The following is a 17,915-nucleotide window of genomic DNA, read 5'->3' as shown; positions in this document are numbered from 1 at the left end:
TTTTCAGCTGAATTGTATTATGTTTTGAAACTGATTACTGCTGCTGTATTAGGAACAAGCAAAAATGCCATCTTCCGATAACAAAGAGCCAATTACATATTCATTTTAGGTCTAGCATCTTACTGAGCTTGAATTAATTCTAGAAATTTCATCTTATTATCATGGTTTTTCTAGTATATAATATTGTTCATAAGTAATGATAATTATATTTCCTCTTGTCCCAAATGTAGATCTCGTTTCTGTGCCATATTGTTTGCATTGGCCAGAGTTCTAACTCAGTGTTAAACGTTAAATAATGTGAAAAATTAGACCTGATTTTGTTTCTAATTTTAATGAATGTTTCTGTGAAGAATTATGTGGCTATTGGTTTCAGATAGATTTTCTTCTATTAAGATAATAGCCTTTGAGTCCTTTGAGTTATTAAGTGCTTTTTTAAAAAATCAGGGATAGTCTTTTTTTGGAATAACAAATAATCACAACCATTATTTATTAATTTCATATAAACCAACATGCCACAGAAGTTCACTCAATTAACAAAAAAAGTTCATTGAATTAACCCATTTCTCACTAGAGGTCAAACTGTACACATTTAGATTATACCTTGTTTTTTTCTAAAGCAAATGAATTCATGACCACTAAAATATTAACTAGGATAAGTGGCCCAGTTATCCTCAAATATTAAATTAATGTCTGCATGGGAAATAAAACTGTAGGGCGCAAGTAAGAGTATACAGAATCTGAAAGATTGAGGGGTAACTATCCTAAAAATTTACCCGGTTTTAATCTTCAATTACATTTTTATTTTAAAAAGATTTTTAAAATATAGTTGACATAAAATGCTCTATTAGTTTAGGTGCAAAACATAGTGATTTGGCAATTCCATATATTATGTAATGTTCCCCTCAATTAAGTGGAGTTACCATCTGTCCCCATACAATATTATTGCAGTATTATTGACTATATTCTCTGTCCTGTACTTTTCATCTCTCTGACATTTATAACTGGAGGTTTGTACTTCTTAATCCTTTTCACTATTTTTTTAAAAGAGTTTATCTATTTGACAGAGATCACAAGGAGGCAGAGAGGCAGGCGGGGGGCAGTGGGGGGAAGCAGGCTCCCCGCTGAGCAGAAAGCCCAATGCGGGGCTCGATCCCAGGACCTGAAATCATGACCTGAGCTGAAGGCAGAGGCTTAACCCACTGAGCCACTCTGGTGCCCCTCCTTTTTACCTATTTGCCCATCCTCTTAACCCATTACCCTCTGGCGACCACCAGTTTGTTCTCTGTATTTATGAGTCTGTTTCTGTTTGTTGTTGGATAGTCTTGACTTTATTTTATGCCTTTCCAGCATCAGCGGAAATGATCTGGTTTTGTTTTTTTTTTTCTTCCTTAGTTGGGCTACCGATGTGCCATGTTGATGTATTTTAAAATATTAAGCCATGTATAAGTTCCTAAGATACATTAGACTTCCTTTCTATATTATGTATTGTCAATTATTTATTTGATTAGTTAACTGTAGAAATAATTTCCCCTACTTTATCTCAGGCAATTGAAGGCTGCTTCTGAAGATACATAAAATAGGATAGCAAAAATTTAAAATAGGAAGTGATCCATCGCGTAGGCCAGAGAGAGTTTACGCAGCTAGTAAGTGATAAAAGGAATCTCACACTTGAAAATGTGTGCTCTTTCTCTACTCACTGGCTCTTATGAGTACCTGGCTTTCTGATACTCTTGAAAGAATGCATAGATCTTTGTATCGTTCAGAAATCCCACATTCACACTGTGTTTCTCAACTGAGATTTTACGGAAGTTAGGCAACAATGAGTTTGCCTTCTGTAATGAGTACCCGGGTTCTGGTTATTTTCTGTGGCCAGGAACACAGCTGCCTAACCGAGCCAGTTCAGCTGGGGACAGACTTCTATTCTCTCATGGATGTGAAGGGGCTGCAGAAGGTCTGGTGCCCTAAATCAAATGGCCCCTCTGATAGAAAGGAGCAAGACAGAGTGCCTGGAGAAGGGTCAGATTTTTCCCTTACAGAGAACTTTGGGTCCCCTTTAACACAGTGATGAAAGGGTGAGCTTTGGTGCCGGGCTTTGTTGCTGATTGTATCATGGCTCCAATATTTTTAGTCTGAATATTTTTAAGGCAGTAAAACCAGATGCCTGCTTTAGTCATGAAAAAAAAAATAGCAAAAAAAAGATCATCGATCCTTTAGAAAAATACGGAGAACACCTAACTTTGAGCTATGTTAGTTCTGGATGTGCTGCTCTCCAAGATAAAGCATGTGCGGAATAACTGAGTCAGTTCACTTGTAAGGGATCATGATTCTAAATTTGTTAAATATTGGGAAAGATTTTCCGTAATCATCAACTTTGTTCCAGAATAATTCATCTGTAGTACTTCTGTAGTAGCAGTAATTAGGGAGCGAGGTCAGTTGTTTTTCAAGTCACTGTTAGTTTGAGATAAGATCATAGTTGTAGTATCTGCACTTAAAAGAATGCTTGTCTTTCTTTTATCAACCACACACAGCTCATCCCAAAATGGTACACTCATTAAAAACAAGTTAAAAAGCAACCCTGTTTTATCCTGTTGGAAAATCTAAGGCTCTGGGAGGGGACCATTTTTCTGAGTGTGACTCTTCCAGGAATCAGCGTGGGGTAGATTCTTCAAAGGGGCAAGGCTGTGTGAGTGCAGCTAGCCTAGAACCCGTTCCCATCAGTGGTATCATAAGCCAGGGCAGGGAATAAATGACCGATGGTCTAATATTCGCCCTAGATATTGCTCCTCAAGGTAGGAAAGCATATAACAAAGGTTGGAGGTCAAAGTTACACCCCAAAGCCATCTGTGTTTAGGGGGACCATCATATAACCTGCAAAAGTCATCTCTGTAATTTTGAAGGGTGGCCATTGGAAGAAAAATTAAAATATTGGTCTCTTCAAATATTTGCTGAAGTTAGAATCTGTGCCAAATGAAATCTGTTAAAGAAGTTCACTGGAAAAAAACTGAAGCATCAACTTTGATGAAAGAAATGTATTAACTATTTGATCATTTTATCCTCTTACCAAATGTGCTGGCAAATTGAATTTTTAGAAGTGTTAAAAACATTCTAATCAAATTTTCAAATTAAAAATTCATTTTGCTGATTTTGTAAGATTTTAAGGTTTTAAAAAATATTTCAGTGTCTCTTTGATTGGGTTTCAAATTTTCAACATCCTACATCTGAGATCCAACATTTTCTACTATTTATGCAGATTATATTATATGGGCAAATTACTATGATATAATTTAAAATTTTTTAAAAAGTAGGATCCAACATTTTGTTACCACATATAAAACATTTTTTAAAAAATTGTTAGGATTGAGGCAACTCAAGTAATTTTTTTTTTGTTTTCTAATTTTCAAACTTTCCAATGTTATGTTGCTTCTGTAATTAGATAAATTGGGACATTTACATGTTTTGCTTTTTTTTTTTTAAAGATTTTATTTATTTGTCAGAGAGAGAGAGGGAGAGAGAGCGAGCACAGGCAGACAGAATGGCAGGCAGAGGCAGAGGGAGGAGCAGGCTCCCTGCCAAGCAAGGAGCCCGATGTGGGACTCGATCCCAGGACGCTGGGATCATGACCTGAGCCGAAGGCAGCTGCTTAACCAACTGAGCCACCCAGGCGTCCCTTGACTTAACTTAAAAACTAGAATTCTGGATTGAATAACAATATTCTCATCATCTTCTAGTGTACTTATATGCTCAACATAGTTCAAATTAAGGCATTATGATTGAAATTAACAGATCCAGAAGCCACATTAAAATACTTTTGGTTTTATTAATTGTTGACAGTTGTTAACTTCATCTTAGCAAGTAGGACATACTTTTAAGTTTGACATGTTTACTCATAATCACGTTTACTACAGAATCACAGCTATCCCAGTGTTTATTAAGATAATAAGCCAAATTATGTTGCCCTCTATTGTTAGCCTTTGGATGGTTTGCTTCTCAATGAAGCAACCATACTCTTGAACAGAGGTTACAAATTGGCAGCTGTAGGATGTCTATATGAGGACGGCGGGGCGGGCAGTTTAATTAGTGTCACTAAGCAAAAATACAGGTCGCTCAGCCTATCTACATCCAGCCATCTTTACACATTTCCTCTAACTGCATGCTGTCCTGTCATTCGAGATTGTGACATTGTTCACAGGCCAATCAACAAGCCAGGAGTGTGGTCTCAGTACTTTGTTTTGGATATTTTCCACTCTGGTCGCTTCAGTTTGATATATATTGATTTATATTCTTTGATCTACTTTGCTACAGACTTACACAACTCAGCAAATCCCAAAGTGCATGTATTTCTTTTCCGTTATAAATCCAATTTGTAATATGTTTCCCTTGTCTAGCCACAGGTTCATCTTTCTCACGGATGCCTAACTTGGATACATGATGGCCGTTTGAATTCTTATTTGGAGAAATAACCCAGCGTGCTTTTTCAGGTGACATACCGTATCAACTTTTAACTGACTAGTAGTAACAAAGTCTGCATAACTATGAGCCTTTCCTCTCACCCTCCCTCAAAAATGGGAATACTTTAAAAATTATTTAAGGACACATTAATTTAAAAGCATTATCATACTACCCTATTATGCTAAGCCAAATAAGTTAAAGAAAGACAATTATCCTAAGATCTCACCGATGTGTGGAATGCGGAATTTAAAAAACAAGGCAGAGGATCATAAGGGAAGAGAGGAAAAAATGAAACAAGGTGAAACCAGAGAGGGAGAACCGTAAGAGACTCTTAATCTCAGGAAACACAATGAGGGTTACTGGAGGGGGGCGGTAACTGGGTGATGGACACTGGGGAGGGTAAGTGTTGCAAGTGAGTACTGGGTATTATGTAAAACTGATGAAGCACAGGCCTGTACCCCTGAAGCAAAGAATACCTTATGTTAATGAACTGAATTTAAATTAAAATAAAAACATCATAAGATAAAAATAGGAAATGAAAATCTCTCACAGTTCCACATACTTGCTGATACTTGTTTTTGTATTATTATTATTATTATTATAGCCACTGTGTGAAGGTGAAGTTGTATCTCAGTATGGCTCTAGTATGTATTTTGTAATGACTAACCATGTTGAGCATCTTTTCATGTGTTTATTGGACATGTGTATATCTTCTATGGAGAAATGTTCAATGCTAATCCTTTCCCCACAAGTTAATGGGTCATTTGCTTATCACTGTTGAGTTGTAAGGGTTTTTAATATATTCTGGGGACTAATCTCTTATAAAATATATGAGTTTTAAGTATTTTCTCCTATTTGGTGGATTTTCTTTTCACTTTCCTGATAGCGTCCTTTGAAGTACAAAAGCTTTTAATTTTGAAGAAGTCCGATTTACCTTTTTTTTTTTTTGTTACTTGTGCTTTTGGTGTCCTAACAACAAAAACATGGCCTAATACAAGGCCACAGAGATTTACACATATGTTTTCTTCTGAGAGTTTATAGTTTTACCTCTACATTTAGGTCTTTAATCCTTTTTAAGTTAATTTTTATATATGGTGTGAGGTGGGGATCCAGATTAATTATGTTGGATGCATGTTGATATTTAGTTGTTCGAAGAATCTTTTGTTAAAGAGACTGTTTTTCCCATTGAGTGGTCTTGACAACCCTTGCCAAAAAATAATTGACCAGAGGCACCTGGGTGGCTCAGTTGGTTAAGCAGCTGCCTTCTGCTCAGGTCTAATCCCAGGGTCCTGGAATGGAGCCCTGTGTGGGGCTTTCTGCTCAGCAGGGAGCCTGCTTCTTTCTCTCCCTTTCCCAGACTCCAATTCTAGTGCTCACTCTTGATTACTGTGCCTTTATAGTAAGCCATCTTTTCAAGACTGTTTTATTTTAAATCCTATTCATTTCCATATAAATTTTAAAGTAGTTTATCAATTTCACTGAAAACACTCACTGGAATTTTGAGATTATGTTGAATCTATAGGTCAATTTGGTAGGAATATTTTATGGAGTGGCTAGTCCATAAATATGGTATTTTATTAAAAACAATTTTGTACTCTAACGTAAAAGGTATTCTTCTTTTATTGTGAATATAGCAATGAGAAAAGTACATAAAATATGTAAGACATGTCCACATGGTTCAGTTCAAGACACAGAACCCTGCCAGAATCCCTGAAATTCCCAGTCTTGATCGTGGCCTCATTCTTTCCTGACCAGATGCAACCACTATTGTGACCTTAACTTTCTTGCTTACTTTGTAGACTTGACTATTTTTAAAACTTTATATGAATGGGAATCATATATGTGTGTATGATTTTATTGCATGTGTGCTTATTTTACCTTTGCTCCCCAAAGAACTCTTCCTCTATGTAGAATTCTATAATTGTAGTTACATAACTCCAGCACATTATCATTCTCATATCTTCTGACTATAACAAGAAGTTGGCTATGAATTTAATGTCTTTATCTTCAATTACTTTTAAGATGGTATCTTTCTGTGGGTGTTCTGCAGTTTCAGTATGATGTGGATTTATCTTGCTTTGAAGAAAACGTCTAATATTTTTTCTAACATTTTAGATAGTGTTCAGTAGGAGTGCCGCTCTGCCATTACTGAAAATGGGAATTAATTTTAATTTTTAAAATAAAATCAGAATCTTACTTTACATACTTCTCTGTAACATTATTTTTTTCTCTTTAACTTCCTTTCAAAAATTAATTTATGAGATCTTTTTCATGTAATTTTATATTTTGTTTTTGCGAGTACATATAATACCATTGTAGGAAAATACCAATTTACTGAATCTCCTGTTGCGTATTCATGTCATTTCTGATTTTTACTCTAATAAATGCCACACAAAATGGTTTAACTTAAAAATGTCTTCACATGGAGTAACTAAGATTAAGACTTATGAGCTCAATGTTACCAATCAGATGTGTCCCCACTTAGTTACAGACAAGAGAGAACTGGTAATTAATTTTCCTCCAGGAACCTTACAGGGTAAGTCTCTACAAAATTTCCTGGAAAATAAAACAGATGGGTGACTGATGCTCTACCAATCCCAATTACTCTAGAGAGATCACTAGCGATTTAAGATATATGAGAATACAAAAATAACATGACGGAGGACCATTTCAGCTCACAGTTAGCTCCTCTACACAGAAAGCAGACCTTCTGTCAATCATACCGTATTTTACTATGAGAAGTATACAAAAAATCTAATACAAGAGATTTGTGTATCTTCGGAGGATTTCGATACTGAAAGTAAATTTGTAGGTATTACCTGTCTGTTTTTCATATAATTATAAGGCGTGGTAAGGGAATTCTTCCAGGCAGCCTAAGGATTACTCTAAGAATCTTTCTGGGAAAGGGAAGATACTATAGTAATTACTGCTTCTATTTTCAAGTTCTGCTGTAACATAGGACACATATAATGATACTTCACTTTTCATAAGAAAAGAGCATACTATAACTTATTTTATTATTTTTTTAAAAGATTTTTATTTATTTATTTGACAGATCACAAGTAGGCAGAGAGGCAGGCAGAGAGAGAGAGAGAGAGAGAGAGAGAGGAGGAGGCAGGCTCCCCGCTGAGCAGAGAGCCTGATTCGGGGCTCCATCCTGGTACCCTGGGATCATGACATGAGCCGAAGGCAGAGGCTTTAAGCACTGAGCCACCCAGGCGCCCCATAACTTATTATTTTAAATAAAACTGACGCCCCATCTAGCCATTCTGGAGTAGTGGGACAGAGAGGAACCTTGGCACTTTTTGATACAATAACAACAGAAACAAGCCAAATCACTGCTCCTTCTCAAAAAGGAAAAAAAAAAGAGCACTAAAAGCAAAATCTGAGCTTGCAACATGAGGAAAGTGGTATTGCTAAATATACACAAACGATGAAAGGTTTATCGTATTTAAAAATTTTAATTAGCTAATGTATCATCCTGCCTCTGTTATTACTGTTAATCTTTCATTTCAAGAAGCACCCTATTAAGCACAGCAATTTCCCAGGGAAGCACTTTGCTAATACTAATTGTTGTCTGAGCCTCTTTTTATAATCTGCTAACTCAGATCAACACTGTCTTTAGTGAGCTGGTTCCCTTCCCTAGCATATCAAAGTGAAATAGTTTTAAACACTGTTTGTGGGATTCTGGCATGATGCAGATAAATTCTATATCCTGTTTTCTACCCAAAATAGGCATTAGATAATAGTATGTTATTTAAAATACAATCCTGAAGAGTCATGAGACAAAGTAATAAAGGCCTTCCCCACAAAACATCCTTTGTAGTCCTTAAAATCTTGAGTTAAAAAATGTCCAACTTCATCAAATACTTTTCAGAGTATGTGCACGTATTAAAACGATTTAATGCTGAATGCTATGTCCAGCTTAAAGCATATGAAGTGAGACTCAAAGCTAAGAAAACATGATTTAACACTGAAACTATCAACTCCCTGCTCTATGCCTTCGTTTAAAATGTAGGAGAAAAAGCAAATCTAGTTATAATGACTTTCATAAGTCAATTAGTCATTATTAATGCCCTCTAAAGACAAGTGTGACAATTTCTTTAATTTGTTTTTGACATTTTTTTAATGTCCTGGACACAAATGACATTTTTAATTCTTTCTGAACTGTAAGTAATCAATTTGCTGAGCCAACAGCTCACACATCCACCCCACTACCACCATTACAGCAATTAAACAGGACCGCTTGGCAGACTGGAGCTGAGGTTAAAACACTGAAACAAGCAAAAATAAAATCACACTTTACACTCATTTTAGGAGATGAAAAGTTTACTTAGAAATTGCAAACATTTAGCAAAGATAAGACATAAACACTATTTTCCATCGTCTACAGAAATACAGTAATTTATAGCTGGCTTGGTACATGATCACATGATAAAACAATCTAATGGAAAAAACCAATGGTTCATTCTACTTTTCTGCCACTTGTAACAACTTAATAAGTGTACCAGTAAGTACTGGAAGACAGATGCAGAGGAAGATTAGAATCCTAGGGCTGTTTGTTAATACATATTATTATAAGAATTAATATAAAAACAAGTACAGATATACAATTAACATGCAATTTAAGCTATTATTTTGAAGAAACAGGACAGAATTTAGTGAACACATTGAAAAATGTGTTAATAATGTGTTGTTATAGTGAGCATATCATGGTATTTTACATGGCATGGAATTTCTTCCTCCTTAAATAATGCTTGGCAAATTGGAACAGATTGAGCTAGTTCTACAGCAAATTTAAAATGAAGACAATATGGATAACTGTTAGATACCTTTCTAAGTATACTAAATAATTTTTAAAGTACCATGATTTCATGCCTACCTCACCACCTCCCAATTTAAAATAAAGTCGCACTTTGTACCCTATGAACCTGCACTGTCCAGTATAGCAGCCCTTAGCCACATGGCTATTGGAGCACTTGAAATGTAGCTAGTCAGAACTGACATGCAATGTAAGTGCAAAATACACAATGAATTTTAAGAACTTACGATGGGAAAAAAAAGGGCAAAATATCTCCATAATTTTGTATACTGCTTATATACTGAAATGATATTTTAATATACCAGGTTAATTAAAATATAAGTTAATGTCACTGGTACCTTTTTTAATACAACTGCTAGAAAATTAAAAATTACATATGTGGCTCCCATTTATTTCTATTGGACAGTGCTAATACAAATAATCTATACTCACATACTCATCATATTAGCCTTCGAATTTAGCATCCATAATTCAAGCACCCTGGAGAACTAAGTCCCAGAACACCATAAGCACCCTCTGCACATACTTTACTGCAAAATTTATTTTTATCCCTCTGCAAAGTATACATTTTAAGTATAAAAAGAATTCACAAAATATTTACTCCTTAAAATATGTGAATTAGTACACTGTGAGAGCTAAAAGAACGTCTAATGCAGACTGTTACATTGAGAAAAGTAGTTTAAGAGAAACAGCAATGCAATCAGAGGGAAGACAATTAGTATCTTCAGTAAAATAAGTTAGCCAAACTTATCTTTAATGCCCAGGATCTGCCTTTGCACCACAGATCAGATATGTAACTTGTCCATTTAACCACAACCTACAGGAAGATCTTAAAACAACATCAACTGGAACCTAAATACTCCATTTCTGGAAACTCTTCAACAACGTAAAGTTCATACACATGGTCCATTCTAAAAACAGAGTACACATGGTGTTGAGAGCCATCCCGTAAATTAAAGTCCCGCAGGGTTAAATAAAGTAAGCAACTGCTTAGTGTCCAAGAGACTTGTATTAAAAAAATTTTTTAGAGGCTATAAAGAACATCACTGACCTTTTATCATTTTCTTCCCCTCCTCTGTTTTTTTGTTTTTATAGTAGTGTGCATAAATATCTGGCATATTTATACCACATCGTTTTTATTCTGTGCATCTCAAGTACAAGTTAATCTAGAACCCATTTAGTCCTTCTCCTAGGAACAACACACATCAAACTAGAACGCTGACAGTGGTCACCACAGTCCGAAGCCAGCATCACAGTCAGGCATCAAGAACCTCGCCAGGAGGCAATGCCCAGTTACACTATGCTACACTCTGTTCTTCCCAGCTCAGGTTGGAATGTTTGCTTTTAAACTGTTTAAATGTGTTCACATTGGGCAAGCTCTGTCAAAAACGCTCTGAAAGCCACAAATTAAGAGATTCTGAAACAAATATCATTCGTAAAAATTTCTCCCTCATATTAAAGATGCTCTGAGAAAACAAGGAAGTACAGGCTATTGAAAATAACTTCACATTTCACCACTACCACTTTTATGACACTGGAAAGCAACTGAGATCTGGGGAGAAATGAGCAGTACCTAAGACAGGGAATACTAGGTCATACTAGGTATTACCAGTGCAGAAACTGACTGCAGAAGTCTACAGCCATTCCCTATCGAGTTCAGCAGCCTATTAGGACATTTACTCACATTTACTAATGTCTTGCACAAAAAGATACTGCTTAAACTTTTCCCATCTCCTACCTTCAGACCATGTTCTACACAGAAGTATTTGTATCACATGTTACTAACTCCAGCCTAAATAAGCTTAGTAATTCATGTCAAATGATATAGTTTTTCAGTTCCAAGCATATATTACTCTAAAAATATACTCCTCCATGAAAAGATAACTATTAGTTTGACGGCAGATCAGTAATGGACTATTTATTGAGCACCTACTATGACTGCAGTCTATACTCATTCTTTAACTGGTAAGAAAAAAACACCTGCTTCAAATGCAACTTTCTATTAGAAATGCTCATATAGTGTCTTCCACCAGCGAGGGATGATACTATATGAGCATTTCTAACAGAAAGCTGTGTGAGTCACTATTTGAACATGTGAAATTGTTCATCCCTAGGGCATGAAAAACCTCAGATTTATTACTAATCACTTTACAGGGATAAATTAACATTTGAAGAATGCCGTATAGTACTTTGAGGAAGCAATGGCCATACATAAAATTAAGACCGATTCCCTAATGATATGGAAGAAAAGCCAGAATGTCATGGTTGATAATCATCCAAAGACAGAATAATAGTTTACACAAATATCTCTGGTTAATTCAGGCAAATGGCACTTGTGTTAGGTTTCTAACTTTGCTCGAGGGGGCTGGTTTAATAAAGAAAACTACCTTTAAACAGGAGCACTTTAAGCAAATACGAAAATAAAAACCCTTTAAATAAAATTCTCTGTAAAATCACTATCTAAGTTCAAGCTCCAAGTCTCACTTAAATGTCCACACACACGTATGTGAATGCGCACACATACATGCCTTCGAAGTATCTAAATTTCATTTACAGTGTTTTGCGCAGCTGTATACCTTGCCTTTTATGTTTGAGCCGAATTGTGTATCTTCAGCACAATGCTGTGTTTCTCCTGAAGCTGAGATTGTGGGCAATGGTGAGGACACAGAGCTAAGCTACTTTCTAGCCTTCAGCAATTCTGACCTGTTGGACCCCTGCCAGGTACCAGGCAGGATGCGGTGTACTTGACACGTGCAGGGTTTCTTTCAGGGAAGCTGAAGTTTTAAGAACCAAAAACAGCTGTCGGGTTGAAAACCGATAGTAATTTTCTGAACAGGATTTCCAAAAACAGAGTGACGTCAGCTAAAACACCCCCAACTTCTGCCCAGCGTGGAAAACAATAGAGTACAGAAATCGTTTCCATAGAAGATGTGTAAGAGAACATTCGTAATAGGGCCACAGGGACTGAAGCAGCGAGACGAACAATGAGGCAGTCACAGAGCGTCTAGGAGCTACTGCACTCGTAGTGGTTTATAAAAAATACTATCTATGCTAAAGTTTTAAGAGCTAGTAATATATTTAACGTATTTTTGCCTTTTCTTTTTTTGACACTGAATATAAAATTTTGTCCTAAATTTACTAAATCTTCTACACCCTGAGGAATAACAGATTAATGAAAGAAATGCCAGGGTTAGCTTTGTGAACCATATTATTGTCCAAAAAGCACAACCTATAAAGAGCTAATATTCTTGGAAGCACAAAGTTTCATCTCCAGACTAAGCTAATGCTCTCTATTTTTTTTGAGCAGAGTTTGGTTTTAAGTGTTAACATGGCCTAACAAAAATACAGATGTCCAAATTGAGAGCCAGAGGCACACCCTGACACACACACACACACACACACACACACCCCCCAGATCTACAACTGATACAATGGTTTTCTGTCTCCACTATAAACTATGACATATTGCTGCCATTTAGGAATATATTATTCAACAGTCCTTGGAAAAGCACTTTGGAGTCTTTAGCTGTATATTTTTATGAAATTACAAGTTATTTGCTATCTTGAAATAGGGACTTTCTATTTCTCTCCTCTCCATACCCAAATACAACATGCCACATTTTAAATTTCATCTTAGTATTTACTTTTTTTCCTTCAACATGGAATTTGGAAGGGAATTCTTAAAGTCCTTAAACTGAGGCAAAAGATTCATTTAGAACAATCATTCGGCCTTCTTGTAGGGCACAGTGCCACTCCCTCCCTTGACCTTGGGCTGCCCAGGCTTCATGCTGTTCCTTAAATACACACATGCTTACCTCTAAATACAATGCCTCCGACCCCCAAAAAGTTAGTTGCTACAGAAAAAGAATGAATTCTTCTTGGTAGGATGCTTAAAAATACTAACTAAGAAATACAAACCAAAGCATCCTACCTGCTCATATCAGTATCTCATTAAAGGATACAAACTCCATGGGACCAGACCTAACAATTGGAATCAATGTAACGAATTACAATCAACCGTTTGATAGAACTTCCATCCTTTGTTTTCTACCTGAACATTAAATATAATCTTGTTCCCTCTAGAAAGAAGAAAGGCACTCAAATTAACACAGTATGTTTAGCTATTTTTTAAAAGACATAGTGTGACAAGAATTTTCAGGATTGATTTTTTTCCTGCCCACTACCTTCATGCCCCTGAATTTATCTATGCCTTCTTGTGCCTCCACGTACACCTCCATTCAACAGGAGCACACGGAGAGTACATGTGGGCACGGGGAGGTGGCAGCACGCCAAGTACCAGGGTCTGCACGGTTCTGTTTGAGACATTTACTCAGAAGACAAAAGTTAATAATGCTGTTCAAATTTTCTAGAATATTTTAAATACTTTAAAGTTCTAAAATATAATTTTCTAGTAACAAAATAACTGTAAGCTTACAAAAAACTTTCTGCAAAAAAAAGAATATATGTTATTCCTTTTTTTAAACTAAATCTTTAGTATCTTCTATTAATTAAGAGGGACTAAGAGATTACACTGTTGTACAGCAAGAGGCAGTTGTACTCCTAAATTTTATTTAGCCCATACTAGATACCATATTGTGCTACAGAAAATTACTACTGTTAATTTGTTCTCAACAGTATTAAAAGTTCTCCTTATATAATAAGCATGAATTGACACTACCTGAATACGTGGAAATCACACAAAGTCTACCACCATATATACGCTTTCCTATCAACTGCCACAGAAAAGTCAAGGAACTTTTGTTTTCCTATCTTGTGTCACATAAGCCCTCATCTGAAGATTTAAATGGCTCTGGGTGACAACCTGCATAGGTTTTATCCTATTAACAATGAAGCCCTGAATTTAATTAGAACCGTACCACAGGAATAAGGGATATGATTTAGAGTCTGAGCCCAGGGTTTCCAAAGAGGTAATAGAAAATGCTAAAACCTAGAAAAGAAAAAGGGGATATTAATAGGTAACTAATCCTAAAGTTTTTAAAAAATGACTTATTGATCATTTTTATTTTATTAGGTTTAAGAAATACCTAACAGGTCCACAATTCAAGCTGGGGAGGAGAAAAGGAGAAGCATACAATGACTATCCAGGCACAAAAACAGATCACCAAGTCTTTGAAATCAAAGAATTTCTTCAAATGCCCCAGTGTCTCTGGCTCTGTGGCAAGATCTGTCCTCCAGTATTAAAAATGAACAGAAAGTAGTGTTCTTAATGCAAACGAGCTTTGTTCTGTGACTTTTTAATATATATTTAAAGTACAGTTATTTCATAATTATAGAACTGCATTTCTTGGCTGGGATTTAATGAACTTAAACAAGGTAGATAAACGAAGAAAAAAAATCTAAACTACCTTACTGTATATGTAAAAGCTCACTTGAAGTATCATGAATCGAGAATATATCATTCATTCACAATCCATTGCTCTAATCTGTTAATTTCTCAATCATAACTCATTCTATGCATTACTCATGATCAATCTCTCCCTTCTTCAAACAGTTAATCATTTATTAATTTGATAAATATTTAATGAGTCCTCACAATGTGCAAGGCACAGAGTATAATGTGGGAACACCATATTAACCAAATAAGTGTACTTAAGAAAAGGTGGGATGAGGGAGGAAGGTGGTGGTGGAGGTATTTACAGATCTTATTGCTTTTGGCTTGTCAGTAGTATCCTTGATCCACAGAAAGGTACCACAGCCTACTATTCTCCCAATGGAAGTTTGATGAAATGTGTGTCAATCCAAACAAACTACCTTTTCGACAATAACTTATTTATAAGAAGAAGAAAAAAAAAGACTAACAAGTCCCTGAAAATAGACACACCTTTCCACTGCATAAACTCATCCAAAGAGATGTTATCACGCCCCAGCTAATGAGTGTAGATGCCAACCACTTAGAGAAAAACACAACCATATAGGGTAATACTAGGTTCTTCTGTGAATGAACACTTGAAAAATGCAAATTTTAGAAATAAAGTAGCACATAAAAGTCACAAACAGTAAATATCCTTTAGATTATTTGTATTTTTACTCCCTACTCAAAACCTTATTAGGAAGACAAGAGACCAAGGTATCTTATAGGACTGCATGGCTTCATAAAGGGGTGGATTAAGGGCCTTAAAACACATAAAGACAGATAACATCAAAGGGGAAGGCTATAAGAAGGTGGGGGCCGCGATCAAACTGAGCTGATGTTTTACAGGGTCTTGTCTCTACTCCTGTCCTGACACTCTCACATCAAAGCATAAGAAGCCCTAGTACTTGGGATACTCAGACTGATGTGTGGAAAAAAGGTAATACTGAGTGAGGCCAGGATTTGGCAGCATGTATTTAGTGGAATGGGCTGACTCTCATGCCCTCTCTGTGTATTCTCCCCACCATGCCCTGCAGGTGCTGAAAATCACAAACTAATGGTTTTTTTATCCATAGAGGTCTAGGTAGGCCTTGAGGTATTTGATTCAAAATAGGGTTTGTCCACAAAGGGCCACAGAATGATGTTCATAATGACAGTTATTTTCTTACCTAAATACTATGAAAACTATAAAAGGTTAATTTTGCCCCAAGAGAGAAAAGCAGCTTCTGTCTACCAAGAGCCAGGCTGAACAATTTTTCTGGTGTTCTTAAGTCTTACCGGACAGTTTGCTACTCAATCAAAATCATGATGCACAAAAAGAACTCATTCTTCTCCTAAACTTAAGGCAGTGTGCCTCTCTCAAGCCCAGGGTTTCCATAATAGAAGACAGGAGAGGTTTGCCTTTCCCTAGGTCTGTCCCCTCACCCTATAGGTGACCTAGCGAGGAAAAAGGAGAGCAAGCAAAGTACGGCGGTCACACTTACTTCGGCCACTATTACATTCCGCACACATATAGGACAATAGGCAGTTTCTGTCATTAGGGGAACTTAGAGGGGCAGTTCATTTTAGTATTGTGTGTGTGTGTGTGTGTGTGTGTGTGTTTAATGGGGTATGAAACCCACTGGAAAGAGGACAGAGAGTATCTTCAGTACACATCCTCAAAATAAGACAATTAAGGAAAAACATACAAAAGTAAAAGTGTCAAAAAATATGGAATGGATTGGGAAAATAAAGAAAAGGATATGTGGAGAGGAAATAACAAACACAGACCATTTACATAGGGGAAAATATATTAAGAAAGTAAACATTACCAGGCCCTTTTCCCACCCTGCCTCACAGACCTGAAAAACCCAGCCCTTATTATTGAAAAGATAAGATATAGCTGTGAGGTGGCTACTTTGGTACCTCATCCCTGATAAGTTTAATATCAAAGTCTTTAAGGTGTTTTTTTTTTTTTTTTTTTTTTAAACAAAGGTTGAAGAACTAATCTTCAAAAGCTATTCTCTCCTCTGGCATTTACCAGCAAACTTTTAACAATCGCTTCATAAAAATTTTGTAGTTTAAGTATATCCTCAGGAACTTAAATATTTAAAAAGAAAGATTTTTATGGATACATTTCCATGCATATTTTCCCCACTTTTCATGGTGAATTTAAAAGGGAAATAAGTAGTAGGAACTAAAAATGACATTTCAGGTTTAAACAACAAATGATGTTTATATGGGCTAACTTGAGTGTTTTTGGCCTATACCAAATTTGAGGTAAAAAGAATCTATCAAAACTAGTAATAAAAATAATTTCCCAGTCCTGTAATTACATAAACTCTTAAAATTCATTTTTCTTTTAAAATAACCATTTTAAAATGGATTACACACATTGGAAGCATGTTTTTATATAAATTCTAAAACTTCTGACTTTGGTTACATTGGTCAATAACTTGAATAGAGAAAGAGAAATGATTTATATTTTCACAAATCCATCTATCTGGCCACTTGATTTCCAAAACAATAATTAGATATGAGTAATTCTGAGCTTGTATTATTCTAAAGCTGAATAACATAAATTTTTAATTAAAAAACAAACAAACAAACAAAAAACCAGCCTACGCAGCAACTGCACTGAGGTGGGTAGACGCGTCTGTGAACCAGTCAGGAGAACCAAATGGGAAGAAGCTACACGTACAGAAATATAAAGGATGAGAAGTTAAGAAAAAAAGAAAAATTAAGACTCACTGTTTAGCAGGAAGAAACTACAGTTATTTTATCCCCCCAGGAATGCCAGTTCTTAACAAAATAAATAAATGAAACATTTACTACGGACTAACCTAAAGATGAAGACCACATCATAGCAAACAGTTCATGCAACTATGTAAGGAAGAAAGGAAAGCAATATTGCACTAAAAGGGTGACCTCGCAGAACTAATCTACCTCTTTCATTGACTCAACGTAACCAGCCATTTCCTGTAGGCATTGGCAAACCTGGCCTGCTCTACGTTCCGGCAGGTGGACAATACTTGATCGATGAACCTATGCTCCATTTCCAGGCCCTGGGAGTCAGGAGCTGGGGTCCGCTTCAGGCGTTTGGTTTCCTGGGAATAGCCTTGCTTGCTACAGTCATTCAGCCCGTCCACCTCCATGGCCTGAGACATGTGTGGGCCTGCTGGGGTGAGGTGCAAGTCACTCCGAGTCCCCCCAGGGCTGTCTGCAGGTGACAACTGGGTCACACTGTGAGGAAACCTACCACTTAAGTGATGCTGAAGGTAGAAAATGTGCCGC

The 17,915-nt window shown here is 36.2% G+C and overlaps 1 protein-coding gene and 1 long non-coding RNA gene across 2 annotated transcripts in view; one reads left to right on the top strand and one right to left on the bottom strand.

Annotated features, from left to right (window-relative positions):
* LOC122917714 overlaps positions 1 to 14,376 on the top strand; it is a 27,668-nt gene extending 13,292 nt beyond the window's left edge. The window contains exons 3-4 of the long non-coding RNA XR_006386444.1: positions 4,386 to 4,478; positions 14,304 to 14,376. This is a non-coding gene — a long non-coding RNA (uncharacterized LOC122917714). The remainder of the gene's footprint in view (positions 1 to 4,385; positions 4,479 to 14,303) is intronic.
* The window catches only part of PTAR1 (protein prenyltransferase alpha subunit repeat containing 1), a 50,780-nt gene continuing 41,625 nt past the window's right edge, over positions 8,761 to 17,915 (bottom strand). Inside the window, exon 7 of the mRNA XM_044265932.1 lies at positions 8,761 to 17,915. Within this exon, the coding sequence (XP_044121867.1) occupies positions 17,573 to 17,915 (343 nt within the window). The 3' untranslated portion in view covers positions 8,761 to 17,572.

This window comes from Neovison vison, chromosome 9 (assembly GCF_020171115.1).
Source record: "Neovison vison isolate M4711 chromosome 9, ASM_NN_V1, whole genome shotgun sequence".
NCBI classification, from domain to species: Eukaryota; Metazoa; Chordata; class Mammalia; order Carnivora; family Mustelidae; genus Neogale; species Neogale vison.
The sequence above is the reverse complement of the archived record's forward strand: the minus strand, read 5'-3'. Positions and strand labels throughout refer to the sequence as shown.